The 19,927-nt window shown below is 50.6% G+C and overlaps 1 protein-coding gene across 1 annotated transcript in view; it reads left to right on the forward strand.

The window, feature by feature from the left end:
- Window positions 1-2,898, forward strand: part of LOC121274818 (perforin-1-like) — a 36,426-nt gene extending 33,528 nt beyond the window's left edge. The window contains exon 2 of the mRNA XM_041182181.1: window positions 387-2,898. Within this exon, the coding sequence (XP_041038115.1) occupies window positions 405-2,147 (1,743 nt within the window). The 5' untranslated portion in view covers window positions 387-404 and the 3' untranslated portion in view covers window positions 2,148-2,898. The remainder of the gene's footprint in view (window positions 1-386) is intronic.
- Window positions 2,899-19,927: the final 17,029 nt, after the last annotated feature.

A 19,927-nucleotide genomic window follows, 5' to 3' on the forward strand; every position in this document is an offset into this window, starting at 1 on the left:
TCCAAACAACCCTTAAACCTGAAAAAATGAAGGAACAGTATTTCACATCCATTTAAAAGGACTTAAATCCTCTTAACAGCTCATAAATCTGTCAAACTAAACTGAAAATTCTTCTGATCCACTTGTAAAATTAATCATTTTAACAGCTCATAAATCTGTCAAACTAAATTGAAAATTCTTGATATCCACTTTAAAAATTAATAATTTTAACAGCTCATAAATCTGTCAGGATGAATAACTATCCTATTCAAAACTTTTAATCTTCTTTACTCTTTACAAGAAAGAGTCCCCAGCTTTAATAAGGATTCCCTGATGCGGATTTTCACACATTGAAAGGGGTCCCTGATGGTGAGGCTCTGTCTGACACCCTTTGCTTTCTTTTCCAGAATACTCTGACTCGACTGATGGGAGCTGCTGTCGATGCCACCATGCCAAGTGGATTATTCTGCCTCTTATTCCTCTGCATCTTCCGGGGCTCCCTCTGCCAGTGCAACACAGGCAGTGCCAATGAGTGCTCTGGCACCACTTTCATACCAGGGGCCAGGCTGGCGGGGGAGGGCTACGACGTGGTGACCCTGCGCACCAAGGGGGCCTCCGTGATCGATGTTGACACCTGGCTCCACCCAGACGGCACCTGCACCCTCTGCAGAAACCGGCTGCTGGCCAATGCCCGGCAGCGCCTGCCCCTCTCGCTGGTGGACTGGCGGGTCCGTCCGTCCTGCACGCGCTCGCTGTCCAGCCGCCTCTTCCGCTCCGCCGCTGAGCTGGCCAAGTCCGCCACCTCGGCCATCTCCAACGATTGGAAGGCTGACCTCCAGGTACTCATCAAGCACACCACCGCCAACTTCGTGGTGGCTGGTTCCAAGTCCAAGCTGACGACTTTTGGCATGAAGAGATCCAAATCGGACAAGTACAGCTTCACCAGCCACGAGTTCCACTGCCAATACTACCAGTACCGGGTGAAGGACCAGCCCCTCTTGGCTGCCCAGTTTGCGCAATCCCTGGCATTGCTGCCCAACGCCTCACACGAGGGCACCAGGTACCACTACAGGAAGCTGGTGGCCACCTACGGCACCCATTTCATCAGGTCGGTGGTGCTGGGCGGTCTCTTCAAGGACGTGACGGCTATTCAGACCTGTGAGGCGGCGTCCCAGGGCTATACCTCGGAGGAGGTAAAGGACTGCCTGGCAAGGGAGGCCGGCACCCAGACGGGGATAGCGGTCAGAGCCACGGCGAGATTCCAGCGGTGCAAGGAGTTGGCGCGCGCCATGGGGCACGGAGACAGCGTCCACCAGGCCTTCAGGGACCGGAAGACGGAAGTGAAGGGGGGTAATGCCCGGCGGGGAGCGGACCTCTTTTTCTCCGAGGATGGTGCAGCCTTCACCCGCTGGGCAGACAGCCTGCCCGACAGTCCGGGCATGGTGCGGTACGCCCTGGAGCCCCTCCACCACCTGCTGCCCCGCTCCGACCCGCGCCACGTCAACCTGCGGCGCTACATCAGCGACTACATCACAGCCAACGCCCTCTCCCGGCAGTGCGACGGGGGCACCCAGTGCCCCTCCGGCTCGCACCAGGACTGGCGGGACCCCTGCTCCTGCCTGTGCCACCAGGACAGACTGCTGGACCGCCAGTGCTGCCCCAAGGTGAAGGGCATGGGGCGCCTGTCGGTGACGGTCAAGCAAGGGTTCGACCTCTGGGGGGACCGCTTCAGTGCCACCGACGGCTACGTCACTGTCCAATACGGCCAGGTGAAGCTCACCACCTCGGTGGTATCGAACAACAACAACCCGACGTGGAACTCCAGGTTGGACCTGGGGGAGGTGCAGGCAGGAACTGGCCAGATGTTGACCATCGAGGTCTGGGATAGCGACGTGATTGTTACTGATGACCACTTGGGCACGTGTGAGGTAGAACTTTGTTCCGGCCAGCAGGACCTGGTCTGTTACCTCAAGTATGGCAAAGTGACCTATAGCTACACGCTCACTTGCGGACCCCACCTGGGGGGTCCTACCTGCCGGAGTTATGTGCCCCGCCCTGATGGTCCGGCCTTCACCCCTTACCAGTCGCTCACCAACTTTACCCTTCGCCCCATTTCCCCCTGCCCCTCTCCCTCCGAAGACACCCTCCCCCCTGTCGTGTTCCCTTGAGGGTTACCCTTCCGCACCCCCCTCCACCTCCCCTCCCCCCCCCACACACCACCCCCACGTCAGTGACCCTCTCCCCCTCCACCATTCCCATTCCCACATTCCAGTTCCTGACCAGACAGCCTCTGGGAGGATCCATCGGGGGATTGGAATTCCCGGCCTCAACGGCCATGAGCCCTACGGATTTCAGACCCAGCCTGCTCCATGTCCCTGGACTATATGGGATAGAAGACACCTCCCACTGGAGCTGAGATCCACCTAGCTTTGCTTGAAGAGTTTCCTGTAGAATTTGGCGCTACCCTGAGCATTGCTTTGCATTTAGAGGTGGAACTAGTGCATCAAATTGAAACGCTGATTGCCATCAAGCTGCCTGGGGTTGAGTCAGTCACAGGGAGTGCACCTCCCTCCACGCCAATAAATACCCAGTCAGCAACTGCTCTCTCACTGTGTTGAGAGAAGGGGCCACCATCAACCTTGTGTTTCAGGACAACTTCAACCGAGTCCCACGAGGTGCCTGCGCTTTGTGAATTCAGTTCATCTTGTTTCAACCATTGCCCCAAGTCCAAAAGCAGCATTTCTGGAGTGGCACTATATCGTAGCACAGCAGTTCATGCGCTGAACTTTGCTCTGCAAGGGATGCTTGGAAATATTTACAATTAAGGAAGGAGTGCAGTGCACCAGGTGGTGTAGCATCAACAATATAAATCAGGCAGACATGCGCTTGAATCCATGTAATCTTATCTTTGTCAATAAATGCGAGTGAATGGCACGAAGCCTGTCTTGTGTGATCAGTCTGCACACTGCTTGGGAATGGGTTGTACCTGGGTGTGCAAAGTTGAGGCATGTGCAAGGGTTCTCCCATGCAGCTAACGTTGCATAAAGACTGCAGCAAATGAAAAAACACAAACACGACGAACTCAGAGGTCGGAAGCAGCCCATGTGCAATGCAAATTTCCACTGGAAAAGAGGAAAATATCATTGGTCTGTAGGTAAGGCTGCGGAGACAGTACAAGAAGTGTCTCAGTGTGATAGATGGAGTGTAAGGCAATGGGACCTCCATCTCCAAACCCACCCCGTCAGCACAGACTATACGACAGTGCACCGCTCCCTCAGTACTGAACTTCCAATATTGCAGTTCTCCCACAGCACTGACCCTCCGACAGTGTGGCCTTCCCTCAGCACTGACCCTCCGACAGTGCGGCTCTCCCTCAGCAATGAACCTCCGACAGTGCAGCTCTCCCACACTACTGACCCTCCGACAGTGCGGTGCTCCGTCAGTACTGACCCTCACACAGTGCGGCCCTCCCGCAGTACTGACCCTCTGACAGTGTGGCTCTCCCTCAGCACTGACCATCCGACAAGGGTGGCTCTCCATCACTACTGACCCACTGACAGTGCGGCACTCCCTCATTACTGACCCTTCCACAGGGCAGCGCTCCCAAGGGGTTTGGGTCCATCGGGATTGTGTACAGTGGGAGATAACGGGAAGGGGTTTGGGTCCATTGGGATTGTGTACAGTGGGAGTGAACGGGAAGGGGTTTGGGTCCATTGGGATTGTGTACAGTGGGAGCGAACAAGAAGGGGTTTGGGTGCATTTGGATCGTGCATAGTGGGAGTGAACGGGAAGGGGTTTGGGTACAAAGGGATTGTGTACATGTGGTAGTGAATGGGAAGAGGTTTGTGTCCATTGGGATTGTGTACAGTGGGAGTAAATGGGAAAGGGTTTGGTTCCATTGGGATTGTGTACAGTGGGAGTGAATGGGAAGTGGTTTAGGTCCATTGGGATTGTGTGCAGTGGGAATGCAGGGGAAAGGTTTTGGTTCCATTGGGATTGTGTACAGTGGGAGTGAATGGAAAGGGGATTGGGTACAATGGGATTGTGTACAGTGGGAGTGAATGGGAAGGGGTTTGCGTCCATTGGGATTGTGTACAGTGGGATTGAAGGGGAAGAGGTTTTGGTCCATTGGGATTGTGTACAGTGGGAATGAACGGGAAGGGGTTTGGGTCCATTGGGATTGTGTACAGTGGGAGTGAACGGGAACGGGTTTGGGTCCATTGGGATTGCGTACAGTGGGAGTGAACGGGAAGGGGTTTCGGTCTGATGGGATTGTGTACAGTGGGAGTGAACAGGAAGGAGTTTCGGTCCATTGTGTTTGTGTAGAGTGAGAATGAACGGGAAGGGGTTTTGGTCTACTGGGATTGTGTACAGTGGGAGTGAAAAAGAAGGGTTTGGGGTCCATTGGGATTGTGTACAGTGGGAGAGAACGGGAAGGTATTTGGGGCCATTGGGATTGTGTACAATCGGTGTGAATGGGAGGGATTTTGTGTCAATTGGGATGGTGTACAGTGGGAGAGAACGGGAAGGTATTTGGGGCCATTGGGATTGTGTAGAGTGGGAGTGAATGGGAGGGGTTTAGGGTCATTTGGGATTGTGTACAGTGGGAGTGAATGGGAAGGGGTTTCAGACCATTGGGATTTTGTACAGTGGGCAAGACCAAGAAGGGTTTTTGGTCCATTGGGATTGTGTACAGTGGGAGTGAATAGGAAGGAGTTTGGTTCCAATGGGATTGTCTAAAGTTGGAGTGAACAGGAAGGGGTTTGAGTCCATTGTTATTGTGTACAGTAGGAGTGAACAGGAAGGGGTTTGTGGTCATTGGGATTGTGTACAGTGGGCGTGAACAAGAAGGGTTTTGAGTCCATTGGGATTGTGTACAGTGGGAGTGAATTGGTAGGTGTTTCGAACTGTTGGGATTGTGTACAGTGGGAGTGAACGGGAAGGGGTTTGGGTCCATTGGGATTGTGTACAGTGGGAGTGAATGGGAAGGGGTTTCGGTCTGTTGGGATTGTGTACAGTGGGAGTGAACGGGAAGGAGTTTGGGTCCATTGGGATTGTGTAGAGTGATAATGAATGGGAAGGGGTTTTGGTCCATTGGGATTGTGTACAGTGTGAGTGAAGGGATGTGGTCTGGGTCCATTGGGATTGTGTACAGTGGGAGTGAAAAAAAAGGGTTTTGGGTCCATTGGGATTGTGTACAGTGGGAGTGAAAGGAAAGGGGATTGGGTACAATGGGATTGTGTACAGTGGGAGTGAACGGGAAGTTGTTTGGGTACATTGGGATTGTGTATAGTGGAATGAACAAGAAGGGATTTGGGTATGATAGGATTGTGTGCAGTGGGAATGAACGGGAAGTTGTTTGGGTACAATGGGATTGTGTAAAGTGGGAGTGAATGGGAAGTGGTTTGCGTCCATTGGGATTGTGTACAGTGGGAGTGAACGGGAAGGGATTTGGGTCCATTGGGATGGTGTACAGTGGGAGTGAACGGGAAGGGTGTTGGATGCATTGGGATTGTGTACACTGGGAGAGAATGGGAAGGTATTTGGGGCCATTGGGATTGTGTTCAGTGGGTGTGAATGGGAGGGGTTTTGGGTCAATTGGGATTGTGTACAGTGGGAGTGAAAGGGATTGCGTTTGAGACCATTGGGATTGTGTACAGTGGGCGTGAACAAGAAGGAATTTGGGTCCATTGGGAATGTTTACAGTGGGATTGAATAGGAAGGAGTTTGGTTCCTTTGGGACTGTCTAAAGTTGGAGTGAACAGGAAGGGGTTTGAGTTCATTGTTATTGTGTACAGTAGGAGTGAACAGGAAGGGGTTTGTGGTCTTTGGGATTGTGTACAGTGGGAGTGAACGGTAAGTGGTTTGTGTCCATTGGGATTGTGTAGAGTGAGAATGAACGGGAAGGGATTTTGGTCCATTGGGATTGTGTACAGTTGGAGTGAACGGGAAGTGTTTTGGGTACATTGGGATTGTGTACTGAGGGAGTGAAAAAGAAGGGTTTTGGGTCAATTGTGATTGTGTACAGTGGGAGTGAATGGAAAGGGGTTTGGGAACAAAGGGATTGTGCACAGTGGGAGTGAACGGGAAGTTGTTTGGGTACATTGGGATTGTGTATAGTGGAATGAACAAGAAGGGATTTGAGTATGATAGGATTGCGTGCAGTGGGAATGAACAGGAAGGGGTTTGCGTCCATTGGGATTGTGTACAGTGGGATTGAACAGGAAGGGGTTTTGGTCCATTGGGATTGTCTACAGTGGGAGTGAACGGGAAGAGGATTTGGTCCATTGGGATTGTGTACAGTGGGAGTGAACGGGAAGGGATTTGGGTCAATTCGGATGGTGTACAGTGGGAGTGAGCAGGAAGGGGATTGGGTCCATTGGGATTGTGTACAGTGGGTGTGAATGGGAGGGGAATTGGGTCAATTGGGATTGTGTACAGTGGGAGTGAATGAGAAAGGGTTTGAGTCCATTGTTATTGTGTACAGTAGGAGTGAACAGGAAGGGGTTTGTGGTCATTGGGATTGTGTACAGAGGGAGTGAACGGGAAGCGGTGTGGGTCCATTGGGAATGTGTACAGTGGGAGTGAATGGAAAGGGGATTGGGAACAATGGGATTGTGCACAGTGGGAGTGCACGGGCAGTTGTTTGGGTACATTTGGATTGTGTATAGTGGAATAAACAAGAAGGGATTTGGGTATGATAGGATTGTGAGCAGTGGGAATGAACGGGAAGGGGTATGGGTACAATGGGATTGTATACAGACGGAGTGACCGGGAAGGGGTTTGCATCCATTGGGATTGTGTACAGTGGGAGTGAACTGGAAGGGATATGGGTCCATTCTGATGGTGTACAGAGGGAGTGAATGAGAAAGGTTTTGGGACCATTGGGATTGTGTACAGTGGGCGTGAACAAGAAGGGTTTTGGGTCCATTGGGATTGTGTACAGTGGTAGTGAATAGGAAGGAGTTTGGTTCCTTTGGGATTGTCTAAAGCTGGAGTGAACAGGAAGAGGTTTGAGTCCATTGTTATTGTGTACAGTAGGAGTGAACCGGAAGGGGTTTGTGGTCATTGGGATTGTGTACAGTGGGAGTGAACGGGAAGGGGTGTGGGTCCATTGGGATTGTGTACAGTGGGAGTGAACGGGAAGGGATTTGGGTCAATTGCGATTGTGTACAGAGGGAGTGAATTAGAAAGGGTTTGAGACAATTGGGATTGTGTACAGTGGGCATGAACAAGAAGGGTTTTGGGTCCATTGGGATTGTGTACAGTGGTAGTGAATAGGAAGGAGTTTGGTTCCATTGGGATTATCTAAAGTTGGAGTGAACAGGAAGGGGTTTGAGTCCATTGGTATTGTGTACAGTAGGAGTGAACAGGAAGGGGATTGTGGTCATTGGGATTGTGTACAGTGGGAGTGAACGGGAAGGGGTGTGGGACCATTGGGATTGTGTACAGTGGGAGTGAATGGGAAGTGGTTTCGGTCTGTTTGGGATTGTGTACAGTGGGAGTGAACGGGAAGGAGTTTGGGTCCATTGGGATTGTGTAGAGTGAGAATGAACGGGAAGGGGTTTTGGTCCATTGGGATTGTGTACAGTGGGAGTGAACGGGAAGTGGTTTGGGTCCATTGGGATTGTGTACAGTGGGAATGAAAAAGAAGGGTTTTGGGTCCATTGGGATTGTGTACAGTGGGAGTGAATGGAAAGGAGATTGGGAACAATGGGATTGTGCACAGTGGGAGTGAACGGGCAGTTGTTTGGGTACATTGGGATTGTTATACTGGAATGAACAAGAAGGGATTTGGGTATGATAGGATTGTGTGCAGTGGGAATGAACGGGAAGGGGTATGGGTACAATGGTATTGTGTACAGTCGGAGTGAACGGGAAGGGGTTTGCGTCCATTGGGATTGTGTACAGTGGGAATAAACGGGAAGGAGTTTGGGTCCATTGGGATTGTGTAGAGTGAGAAGGAACGTGAAGGGGTTTTGGTCCATTGGGATTGCGTACAGTGGGAGTGAACAGGAACGGATCTGGTTCCATTCTGATGGTGTACAGAGGGAGTGAATGAGAAAGGGTTTGAGACCATTGGGATTGTGTACAGTGGGCGTGAACAAGAAGGATTTTGGGTCCATTGGGATTGTGTACAGTGGTAGTGAATAGGAAGGAGTTTGGTTCCATTGGGATTGTCTAAAGTTGGAGTGAACAGGAAGGGGTTTCAGTCCATTGTTATTGTGTACAGTAGGAGTGAACAGGGAGGGGTTTGTGGTCATTGGGATTGTGTACAGTGGGAGTGAACGGGAAGGGGTGTGGGTCCATTGGGATTGTGTACAGTGGGAGTGAACGGGAAGGGATTTGGGTCAATTGGGATGGTGTAGAGTGGGAGTGAGCAGGAAGGGGTTTGGGTCCATTGGGATTGTGTACAGTGGTAGTGAGCCGGAAGGGGTTTGGGTCCATTGGGATTGTGTACAGTGGGAGTGAACGGGAAGGGGGTTGGATCCATTGGGTTTGTGTACAGTGGGTGTGAATGGGAGGGGTTGTGGGTCAATTGGGATTGTGTACAGAGGGAGTGAATGAGAAAGGGTTTGAGACCATTGGGATTGTGTACAGTGGGAGTGAGCAGGAAGGTGTTTTGGTCCATTGGGATTTTGTACAGTTGGAGTGAACGGGAAGGAGTGTGCGTCCATTGGGATTGTGTACAGTGGGAATGAACGGGAAGAGGATTTGGTCCATTGGGATTGTGTACAGTGGGAGTGAACGGGAAGGGATTTGGGTCAATTGGGATGGTGTACAGTGGGAGTGAGCAGGAAGGGGATTGGGTCCATTGGGATTGTGTACAGTGGGACTGAACGGGAAGGGGGTTGGATCCATTGGGTTTTAAGTACAGTGGGAGAGAATGGGAAGGTATCTGGGGCCATTGGGATTGTGTACAGTGGGTGTGAATGGGAGGGGTTTTTGGGTCAATTGGGATTGTGTACAGAGGGAGTGAATGAGAAAGGGTTTGAGACCATTGGGATTGTGTACAGTGGGCGTGAACAAGAAGGGTTTTGGGTCCTTTGGGATTGTGTACAGTGGTAGTGAATAGGAAGGAGTTTGGTTCCATTGGGATTGTCTAAAGTTGGAGTGAACAGGAAGGGGTTTGAGTCCATTGGTATTGTGTACAGTAGGAGTGAACAGGAAGGGGTTTATGGTCATTGGGATTGTGTACAGTGGGAGTGAACGGGAAGGGGTTTGGGTCAATTGGGATTGTGTACAGTGGGAGTGAACGGGAAGGAGTTTAGGTCCACTGGGATTGTGTAGAGTGAGAATGAACGGGAAGGGTTTTTGGTCCATTGGGATTGTGTAGAGTGGGAGTGAACGGGAAGTGGTTTGGGTCCATTGGGATTGTGTACAGTGGGAATGAAAAAGAAGGGTTTTGGGTCCGTTGGGATTGTTTACAGTGGGAGTGAATGGAAAGGGGATTGGGAACAATGGGATTGTGCACAGTGGGAGTGAACGGGCAGTTGTTTGGCTACATTGGGATTGTGTATAGTGGAATGAACAATAAGGGATTTGGGTATGATAGGATTGTGTGCAGTGGGAATGAACGGGAAGGGGTATGGGTACAATGGGATTGTGTACAGTCGGAGTGAACGGGAAGGGGTTTGCGTCCATTGGGATTGTGTACAGTGGGAATGAACCGGAAGGAGTTTGGGTCCATTGGGATTGTGTAGAGTGAGAATGAACGTGAAGGGGTTTGCATCCATTGGGATTGTGTACAGTGGGAGTGAACGGGAAGGGATTGGGGTCCATTCTGATGGTGTACAGTGGGAGTGAAGCACAGGGGTTTGAGTCCATTGGGATTGTGTACAGTGGGAGTGAACGGGAAGTTGTTTGGGTCCATTGGGATTGTGTACAGTGGTAGTGAGTGGGAAGGGGATTGGGTCCATTGGGATTGTTTACAGTGGGAGTGATCGGGAAGGGGGTTTGGTCCATTGGGATTTTGTATAGTTGGAGTGAACGGGAAGGGGTTTGCTTCAATTGGGATTGTGTACAGTGGGAGTGAATGAGAAAGGGTTTGCGTCCATTGTGATTGTGTACAGTGGGAGTGAACGGGAAGGGATTTGGGTCAATTGGGATGGTGTAAAGTGGGAGTGAGCAGGAAGGGGTTTGGGTCCATTGGGATTGTGTACAGTGGTAGTGAGCCGGAAGGGGTTTGGGTCCATTGGGATTGTGTACAGTGGGAGTGAACGGGAAGGGGGTTGGATCCATTGGGTTTGTGTACAGTGGGTGTGAATGGGAGGGGTTTTGGGTCAATTGGGATTGTGTACAGAGGGAGTGAATGAGAAAGGGTTTGAGACCATTGGGATTGTGTACAGTGGGAGTGAGCAGGAAGGGGTTTTGGTCCATTGGGATTTTGTACAGTTGGAGTGAACGGGAAGGGGTTTGCGTCCATTGGGATTGTGTACAGTGGGAGTGAACGGGAAGAGGATTTGGTCCATTGGGATTGTGTACAGTGGGAGTGAACGGGAAGGGATTTGGGTCAATTGGGATGGTGTACAGTGGGAGTGAGCAGGAAGGGGTTTGGGTCCCATTGGGATTGTGTACAGTGGGACTGAACGGGAAGGGGGTTGGATCCATTGGGTTTTAGTACAGTGGGAGAGAATGGGAAGGTATCTGGGGCCATTGGGATTGTGTACAGTGGGTGTGAATGGGAGGGGTTTTTGGGTCAATTGGGATTGTGTACAGAGGGAGTGAATGAAAGGGTTTGAGACATTGGATTGTGTACAGTGGGCGTGTGAATAAAGGTGTTTGTGATTTTTATTTAACAGTGTAGTGGATTGAAGGAAGGGTTTGGATTCCTTTTGGGATTGAGTCTTGTAAACAGTTGGAGTGAACAGGAAGGGGTTTGGGGCCATTGGATTGTGTACAGTGGGAGTGAAGGGAAGGGTTTGGGTCCATTGGGATTGTGTACAGAGGAGTGAATGAGAAAGGGTTTGGGTCCATTGGGATTGTGTACAGTGGGAGTGAACCAGAAGGGTTTGGGTCCATTGGGATTGTGTACAATGGTACTGAACAGGAAGGGTTTGGTTCCATTTGGATTGTGTACAGTGGGAGTGAATGGGAAGGGGGTTGGGTGCATTGGGATTGTGTACAGTGGGAGTGATCAGGAACGGGTTTGTGGTCATTGGGATTGTGTACAGTGGGAGTGAACGGGAAGGGGTGTGGGTCCATTGGGATTGTGTACAGTGGGAGTGAATGGGAAGAGATTTGGGTCAATTGGGATGGTGTACAGTGGGAGTGAGCAGGAAGGGGTTTGGGTCCATTGGGATTGTGTACAGTGGTAGTGAGCCGGAAGGGTTTTGGTTCCTTTGGGATTGTGTACAGTGGGAGTGAACGGGAAGGGGGTTGGATCCATTGGGTTTGTGTACAGTGGGTGTGAATGGGAGGGGTTTTGGGTCAATTGGGATTGTGTACAGTGGGAGTGAATGAGAAAGCGTTTGAGACCATTGGGATTGTGTACAGTGAGAGTGAGCAGGAAGGTGTTTTGGTCCATTGGGGTTTTGTACAGTTGGAGTGAACAGGAAGGGGTTTGCGTCAATTGGGATTGTGTACAGTGGGATGGAACGGCAAGAGGATTTGGTCCATTGGGATTGTGTACAGTGGGAGTGAACGGGAAGGGATTTGGGTCAATTGGGATGGTGTACAGTGGGAGTGAGCAGGAAGGGCTTTGGGTCCATTGGGATTGTGTACAGTGGTAGTGAGCCGGAAGGGGTTTGGGTCCATTGGGATTTTGTACAGTGGGAGTGAACGGGAAGGGGGTTGGATCCATTGGGTTTGTGTACAGTGGGAGAGAATGGGAAGGTATTTGGGGCCATTGGGATTGTGTACAGTGGGTGTGAATGGGAGGGATTTTGGGTCAATTGGGATTGTGTATAGAGGGAGTGAATGAGAAAGGGTTTGAGACTATTGGGATTGTGTACAGTGGGCGTGAACAAGAAGGGTTTTGGGTCCATTGGGATTGTGTACAGTGGTAGTGAATAGGAAGGCGTTTGGTTCCATTGGTATTGTCTAAAGTTGGAGTGAACAGGAAGGGGTTTGAGTCCATTGGTATTGTGTACAGTTGGAGTGAACAGGAAGGGGTTTGTGGTCATTGGGATTGTGTACAGTGGGAGTGAACGGGAAGGGGTGTGGGTCCATTGGGATTGTGTACAGTGGGAGTGAATGGGAAGGGGTTTCGGACTGTTGGGATTGTGTACAGTGGGAGTGAACGGGAAGGAGTTTGGGTCCATTGGGATTGTGTAGAGTGAGAATGAACGGGAAGGGGTTTGGGTCCATTGGGATTGTGTACAGTGGGAGTGAACGGGAAGGGGGTTGGATCCATTGGGTTTGTGTACAGTGGGTGTGAATGGGAGGGGTTTGGGGTCAATTGGGATTGTGTACAGAGGGAGTGAATGAGAAAGGGTTTGAGAAAATTGGGATTGTGTACAGTGGGAGTGAGAAGGAATGGGTTTTGGTCCATTGGGATTGTGTACAGTGGGAGTGAACGGGAAGTGGTTTGGGACCATTGCGATTGTGCACAGTGGGAATGAAAAAGAAGGGTTTTGGGTCCATTGGGATTGTGTACAGTGGGAGTGAATGGAAAGGAGATTGGGAACAATGGGATTGTGCACAGTGGGAGTGAACGGGCAGTTGTTTGGGTACATTGGGATTGTGTATAGTGGAATGAACAAGAAGGGAGTTGGTATGATAGGATTGTGTGCAGTGGGAATGAAAGGGAAGCAGTATGGGTACAATGGGATTGTGTACAGTCGGAGTGAACGGGAAGGGGTTGGGTCCATTGGGATTGTGTACAGTGGGAGTGAACCGGAAGGAGTTTGGACCATTTGGGATTGTGTAGATTGAGAATGAACGTGAAGGGTTTTGTGTTCATTGGGATTGTGTACAGTGAGTGAACGGGAAGGTATTTTGGGTCCATTTGAGATGTGTACAGTGGGAGTGAGCAGCAAGGTTTTGGGTCCATTGGGATTGTGTACAGTGGGAGTGAACGGGAAGTTGTTTGGGTCCATTGGGATTGTGTACAGTGGTAGTGAGCGGGAAGGCGTTTGGGTCCTTTGGGATTGTGTACAGTGGGAGTGAACGGGAAGGGGGTTTGGTCCATTGGGATTTTGTATAGTTGGAGTGAACGGGAAGGGGTTTTGCGTCAATTGGGATTGTGTACAGTGGGAGTGAACGGGAAGAGGATTTGGTCCTTTGGGATTGTGTACAGTGGGAGTGAACGGGAAGAGGATTTGGTCCATTGGGATTGTGTACAGTGGGAGTGAACGGGAAGGGACTTGGGTCAATTGGGATGGTGTACAGTGGGAGTTAGCAGGAAGGGGTTTGGGTCCATTGGGATTGTGTACAGTGGGAATGAATGGGAAGGGATTTGGGTCAATTGGGATTGTGTACAGTGGGAGTGAGCAGGAAGGGGTTTGTGTCCATTGGGATTGTGTACAGTGGTAGTGAGCCAGAAGGGGTTTGGGTCCATTGGGATTGTGTACAGTGGGAGTGAACGGGAAGTGGGTTGGTTCCATTGGGATTGTGTACAGTGGGTGTGAATGGGAGGGGTTTTGGGTCAATTGGGATTGTGTACAGAGGGAGTGAATGAGAAAGGGTTTGAGACCATAGGGATTGTGTACAGTGGGAGTGAATGGGAAGGTGTTTTGGTCCATTGGGTGTGTCTACAGTGGGAGTGAACAGGAAGGGGTTTGCGTCAATTGGGATTTTGTACAGTGGGAGTGAACGGGAAGGGATTTGAGTCCATTGTTATTGTGTACAGTAGGAGTGAACAGGAAGGGGTTTGAGGTCATTGGGATTGTGTACACTGGGAGTGAACGGGAAGGGGTGTGGGTCCATTGGGATTTTGTACAGTGGGAGTGAATGGGAAGGGATTTGGGTCAATTGGGATGGTGTACAGTGGGAGTGAGCAGGAAGGGGTTTGTGTCCATTGGGATTGTGTACAGTGGTAGTGAGCCGGAAGGGGTTTGGGTCCATTGGGATTGTGTACAGTGGGAGTGAACGGGAAGGGGGTTGGATCCATTGGGTTTGTGTACAGTGGGAGAGAATGTGAAGGCATTTGGGGCCATTGGGATTGTGTACAGTGGGTGTGAATGGGAGGGGTTTTGGGTCAATTGGGATTGTGTACAGAGGGAGTGAATGAGAAAGGGTTTGAGACCATAGGGATTGTGTACAGTGGGAGTGAACGGGAAGGTGTTTTGGTCCATTGGGATTGTCTACAGTGGGAGTGAACAGGAAGGGGTTTGCGTCAATTGGGATTGTGTACAGTGGGAGTGAACGGGAAGTGTTTTGGGTACATTGGGATTGTGTACAGTGGGAGTGAGCCGGAAGGGGTTTGGGTCCATTGGGATTGTGTACAGTGTTAGTTAGCCGGAAGGGGTTTGGGTCCGTTGGGATTGTGTACAGTGGGAGTGAACGGGAAGGGGGTTGGATCCGTTGGGTTTGTGTACAGTGGGAGAGAATGGGAAGGTATTTGGGGCCATTGGGATTGTGTACAGTGGGTGTGAATGGGAGGGGTTTTGGTTCAATTGGGATTGTGTACAGAGGGAGTGAATGAGAAAGGCTTTGAGACTATTGGGATTGTGTACAGTGGGCGTGAACAAGAAGGCTTTTGGGTCCATTGGTATTTTGTACAGTAGGAGTGAACAGGAAGGGGTTTGTGGTCATTGGGATTGTGTACAGTTGGAGTGAACGGGAAGGGGTGTGGGTCCATTGGGATTGTGTACAGTGGGAGTGAATGGGAAGGGGTTTCGGTCTGTTTGGGATTGTGTACATTGGGAGTGAACGGGAAGGAGTTTGGGTCCATTGGGATTGTGTAGAGTGAGAATGAACGGGAAGGGGTTTTGGTCCATTGGGATTGTGTACAGTGGGAGTGAACGGGAAGTGGTTTGGGACCATTGGGATTGTGTACAGTGGGAATGAAAAAGAAGGGTTTTGGGTCCATTGGGTTTGTGTACAGTGGGAGTGAATGGAAAGGAGATTGGGAACAATGGGATTGTGCACAGTGGGAGTGAACGGGCAGTTGTTTGGGTACATTGGGATTGTGTATAGTGGAATGAACAAGAAGGGATTTGGGTATGATAGGATTGTGTGCAGTGGGAATGAACGGGAAGGGGTATGGGTACAATGGGATTGTTTACAGTCGGAGTGAACGGGAAAGGGTTTGCGTCCATTGGGATTGTGTACAGTGGGAATGAACCGGAAGGAGTTTGGGTCCGTTGGGATTGTGTAGAGTGAGAATGAACGTGAAGGGGTTTGCGTCCATTGGGATTGTGTACAGTGGGAGTGAACGGGAAGGGATTTGGGTCCATTCTGATGGTGTACAGTGGGAGTGAGCAGCAAGGGGTTTGGGTCCATTGGGATTGTGTACAGTGGGAGTGAACGGGAAGTTGTTTGGGTCCATTGGGATTGTGTACAGTGGTAGTGAGCGGGAAGGCGTTTGGGTCCTTTGGGATTGTGTACAGTTGGAGTGAACAGGAAGGGGTTTGCGTCCATTGGGATTGTGTACAGTGGGAGTGAACGGGAAGGGATTTATGTCCATTGGGATGGTGTACAGTGGGAGTTAGCAGGAAGGGGTTTGGGTCCATTGGGATTGTGCACAGTGGTAGTGAGCCAGAAGGGGTTTGGGTCCATTGGGATTGTGTACAGTGGTAGTGATTCAGAAGGGGTTTGGGTCCATTGGGATTGTGTACAGTGGGAGTGAACGGGAAGGGGGTTGGATCCATTGGGTTTGTGTACAGTGGGTGTGAATGGGAAGGGTTTTGGGTCAATTGGGATTGTGTACAGAGGGAGTGAATGAGAAAGGGTTTGAGACCATTGGGATTGTGTACAGTGGGAGTGAGCAGGAAGGGGTTTTGGTCCATTGTGATTTTGTACAGTGGGAGTGAACGGGAAGGGATTTGAGTCCATTGCTATTGTGTACAGTAGGAGTGAACAGGAAGGGGTTTGTGGTCATTGGGATTGTGTACAGTGGGAGTGAACGGGAAGGGGTGTGGGTCCATTGGGATTGTGTACAGTGGGAGTGAATGGGAAGGGATTTGGGTCAATTGGGATGGTGTACAGTGGGAGTGAGCAGGAAGGGGTTTGTGTCCATTGGGATTGTGTACAGTGGTAGTGAGCCAGAAGGGGTTTGGGTCCATTGGGATTGTGTACAGTGGGAGTGAACGGGAAGGGGTTTGGATCCATTGGGTTTGTGTACAGTGGGTGTGAATGGGAGGGGTTTTGGGTCAATTGGGATTGTGTACAGAGGGAGTGAATGAGAAAGGTTTTGAGACCATTGGGATTGTGTACAGTGGGAGTGAGCAGGAAGGGGTTTTGGTCCATTGGGATTTTGTACAGTGGGAGTGAACGGGAAGGGATTTGAGTCCATTGTTATTGTGTACAGTAGGAGTGAACAGGAAGGTGTTTGTGGTCATTGGGATTGTGTACAGTGGGAGTGAACGGGAAGGGGTGTGGGTCCATTGGGATTGTGTACAGTGGGAGTGAATGGGAAGGTATTTGGGTCAATTGGGATGGTGTACAGTGGGAGTGAGCAGGAAGGGGTTTGTGTCCATTGGGATTGTGTACAGTGGTAGCGAGCCGGAAGGGGTTTGGGTCAATTGGGATTGTGTACAGTGGGAGTGAACGGGAAGGGGGTTGGATCCATTGGGTTTGTGTACAGTGGGTGTGAATGGGAGGGGTTTTGGGTCAATTGGGATTGTGTACAGAGGGAGTGAATGAGAAAGGGTTTGAGACCATTGGGATTGTGTACAGTGGGAGTGAACAGGAAGGTGTTTTGGTCCATTGGGACTTTGTACAGTTGGAGTGAACGGGAAGGGGTTTGGGTCCATTGGGATTGTGTACAGTGTTAGTTAGCCGGAAGGGGTTTGGGTCCGTTGGGATTGTGTACAGTGGGACTGAGCAGGAAGTGGGTTGGATCCATTGGGTTTGTGTACAGTGGGAGAGAATGGGAAGGCATTTGGGGCCATTGGGATTGTGTACAGTGGTAGTGATTCAGAAGGGGTTTGGGTCCATTGGGATTGTGTACAGTGGGAGTGAACGGGAAGGGGGTTGGATCCATTGGGTTTGTGTACAGTGGGTGTGAATGGGAGGGGTTTTGGGTCAATTGGGATTGTGTACAGAGGGAGTGAATGAGAAAGGGTTTGAGACCATTGGGATTGTGTACAGTGGGAGTGAGCAGGAAGGGGTTTTGGTCCATTGTGATTTTGTACAGTGGGAGTGAACGGGAAGGGATTTGAGTCCATTGTTATTGTGTACAGTAGGAGTGAACAGGAAGGGGTTTGTGGTCATTGGGATTGTGTACAGTGGGAGTGAACGGGAAGGGGTGTGGGTCCATTGGGATTGTGTACAGTGGGAGTGAATGGGAAGGGATTTGGGTCAATTGGGATGGTGTACAGTGGGAGTGAGCAGGAAGGGGTTTGTGTCCATTGGGATTGTGTACAGTGGTAGTGAGCCAGAAGGGGTTTGGGTCCATTGGGATTGTGTACAGTGGGAGTGAACGGGAAGGGGTTTGGATCCATTGGGTTTGTGTACAGTGGGTGTGAATGGGAGGGGTTTTGGGTCAATTGGGATTGTGTACAGAGGGAGTGAATGAGAAAGGTTTTGAGACCATTGGGATTGTGTACAGTGGGAGTGAGCAGGAAGGGGTTTTGGTCCATTGGGATTTTGTACAGTGGGAGTGAACGGGAAGGGATTTGAGTCCATTGTTATTGTGTACAGTAGGAGTGAACAGGAAGGTGTTTGTGGTCATTGGGATTGTGTACAGTGGAGTGAACGGAAAGGGGGTGGTTCCTTTGGGATTGTGTACAGTGGGAGTGAATGGGAAGGTATTTGGGTCCAATGGGATTGTGTACAGTGGGAGTGAGCAGGAAGGGCTTTGTGTCCATTGGGATTGTGTACAGTGGAGTGAGCCGGAAGGGGTTTGGGTTTGGTCAATTGGGATTGTGTACAGTGGAGTGAACGGGAAGGGGGTTGGATCCATTGGGTTTGTGTACAGTGGGTGTGAATGGGAGGGGTTTTTGGTCAATTGGGATTGTGTACAGAGGGAGTGAATGAGAAAGGGTTTGAGACCATTGGGATTGTGTACAGTGGGAGTGAACAGGAAGGTGTTTTGGTCCATTGGGACTTTGTACAGTTGGAGTGAACGGGAAGGGGTTTGGGTCCATTGGGATTGTGTACAGTGTTAGTTAGCCGGAAGGGGTTTGGGTCCGTTGGGATTGTGTACAGTGGGAGTGAGCAGGAAGTGGGTTGGATCCATTGGGTTTGTGTACAGTGGGAGAGAATGGGAAGGCATTTGGGGCCATTGGGATTGTGTACAGTGGGTGTGAATGGGAGGGGTTTTGGTTCAATTGGGATTGTGTACAGAGGGAGTGAATGAGAAAGGCTTTGAGACTATTGGGATTGTGTACAGTGGGCGAGAACAAGAAGGCTTTTGGGTCCATTGGTATTGTGTACAGTAGGAGTGAACAGGAATGGGTTTGTGGTCTTTGGGATTGTGTACAGTGGGAGTGAACGGGAAGGGGTTTGGGTCCATTGGGATTGTGTACAGTGGGAGTGAATGGGAAGGGTCTTTCGGTCTGTTTGGGATTGTGCACATTGGGAGTGAACGGGAAGGAGTTTGGGTCCATTTTGATTGTGTAGAGTGAGAATGAACGGGAAGGGGTTTTGGTCCATTGGGATTGTGTACAGTGGGAGTGAACGGGAAGTGGTTTGGGACCATTGGGATTGTGTACAGTGGGAATGAAAAAGAAGGGTTTTGGGTCCATTGGGTTTGTGTACAGTGGGAGTGAATGGAAAGGAGATTGGGAACAATGGGATTGTGCACAGTGGGAGTGAACGGGCAGTTGTTTGGGTACATTGGGATTGTGTATAGTGGAATGAACAAGAAGGGATTTGGGTATGATAGGATTGTGTGCAGTGGGAATGAACGGGAAGGGGTGTGGGTACAATGGGATTGTGTACAGTCGGAGTGAACGGGAAGGGGTTTGCGTCCATTGGGATTGTGTACAGTGGGAATGAACCGGAAGGAGTTTGGGTCCGTTGGGATTGTGTAGAGTGAGAATGAACGTGAAGGGGTTTGCGTCCATTGGGATTGTGTACAGTGGGAGTGAACGGGAAGGGATTTGGGTCCATTCTGATGGTGTACAGTGGGAGTGAGCAGCAAGGGGTTTGGGTCCATTGGGATTGTGTACAGTGGGAGTGAACGGGAAGTTGTTTGGGTCCATTGGGATTGTGTACAGTGGTAGTGAGCGGGAAGGCGTTTGGGTCCTTTGGGATTGTGTACAGTTGGAGTGAACGGGAAGGGGTTTGCGTCAATTGGGATTGTGTACAGTGGGAGTGAACGGGAAGGGGTTTGGGTCAATCGGGATTGTGTACAGTGGGAGTGAACGGGAAGGAGCTTGCGTCCATTGGGATTGTGTACAGTGGAAGTGAACGGGAAGGAGCTTGCGTCCATTGGGATTGTGTGCAGTGGGAGTGAACGGGAAGGGATTTGGGTCAATTGGGATGGTGTACAGTGGGAGTTAGCAGGAAGGGGTTTGGGTCCATTGGGACTGTGTACAGTGGGAGTGAACGGGAAGAGGATTTGGTCCATTGGGATTGTGTACAGTGGGAGTGAACGGGAAGGGATTTGGGTCAATTGGGATGGTGTACAGTGGGAGTTAGCAGGAAGGGGTTTGGGTCCATTGGGATTGTGTACAGTGGTAGTGAGCCGGAAGGGGTTTGGGTCAATTGGGATTGTGTACAGTGGGAGTGAACGGGAAGGGGGTTGGATCCATTGGGTTTGTGTACAGTGGGAGAGAATGGGAACGTATTTGGGTCCATTGGGATTGTGTACAGTGGGAGTGAATGGGAAGGTATTTGGGGCCATTGGGATTGTGTACAGTGGGAGTGAACAGGAGTGGTTTTGGTCCATTGGGAT

This window comes from Carcharodon carcharias, assembly GCF_017639515.1.
Source record: "Carcharodon carcharias isolate sCarCar2 chromosome 38 unlocalized genomic scaffold, sCarCar2.pri SUPER_38_unloc_3, whole genome shotgun sequence".
NCBI lineage: Eukaryota > Metazoa > Chordata > Chondrichthyes > Lamniformes > Lamnidae > Carcharodon > Carcharodon carcharias.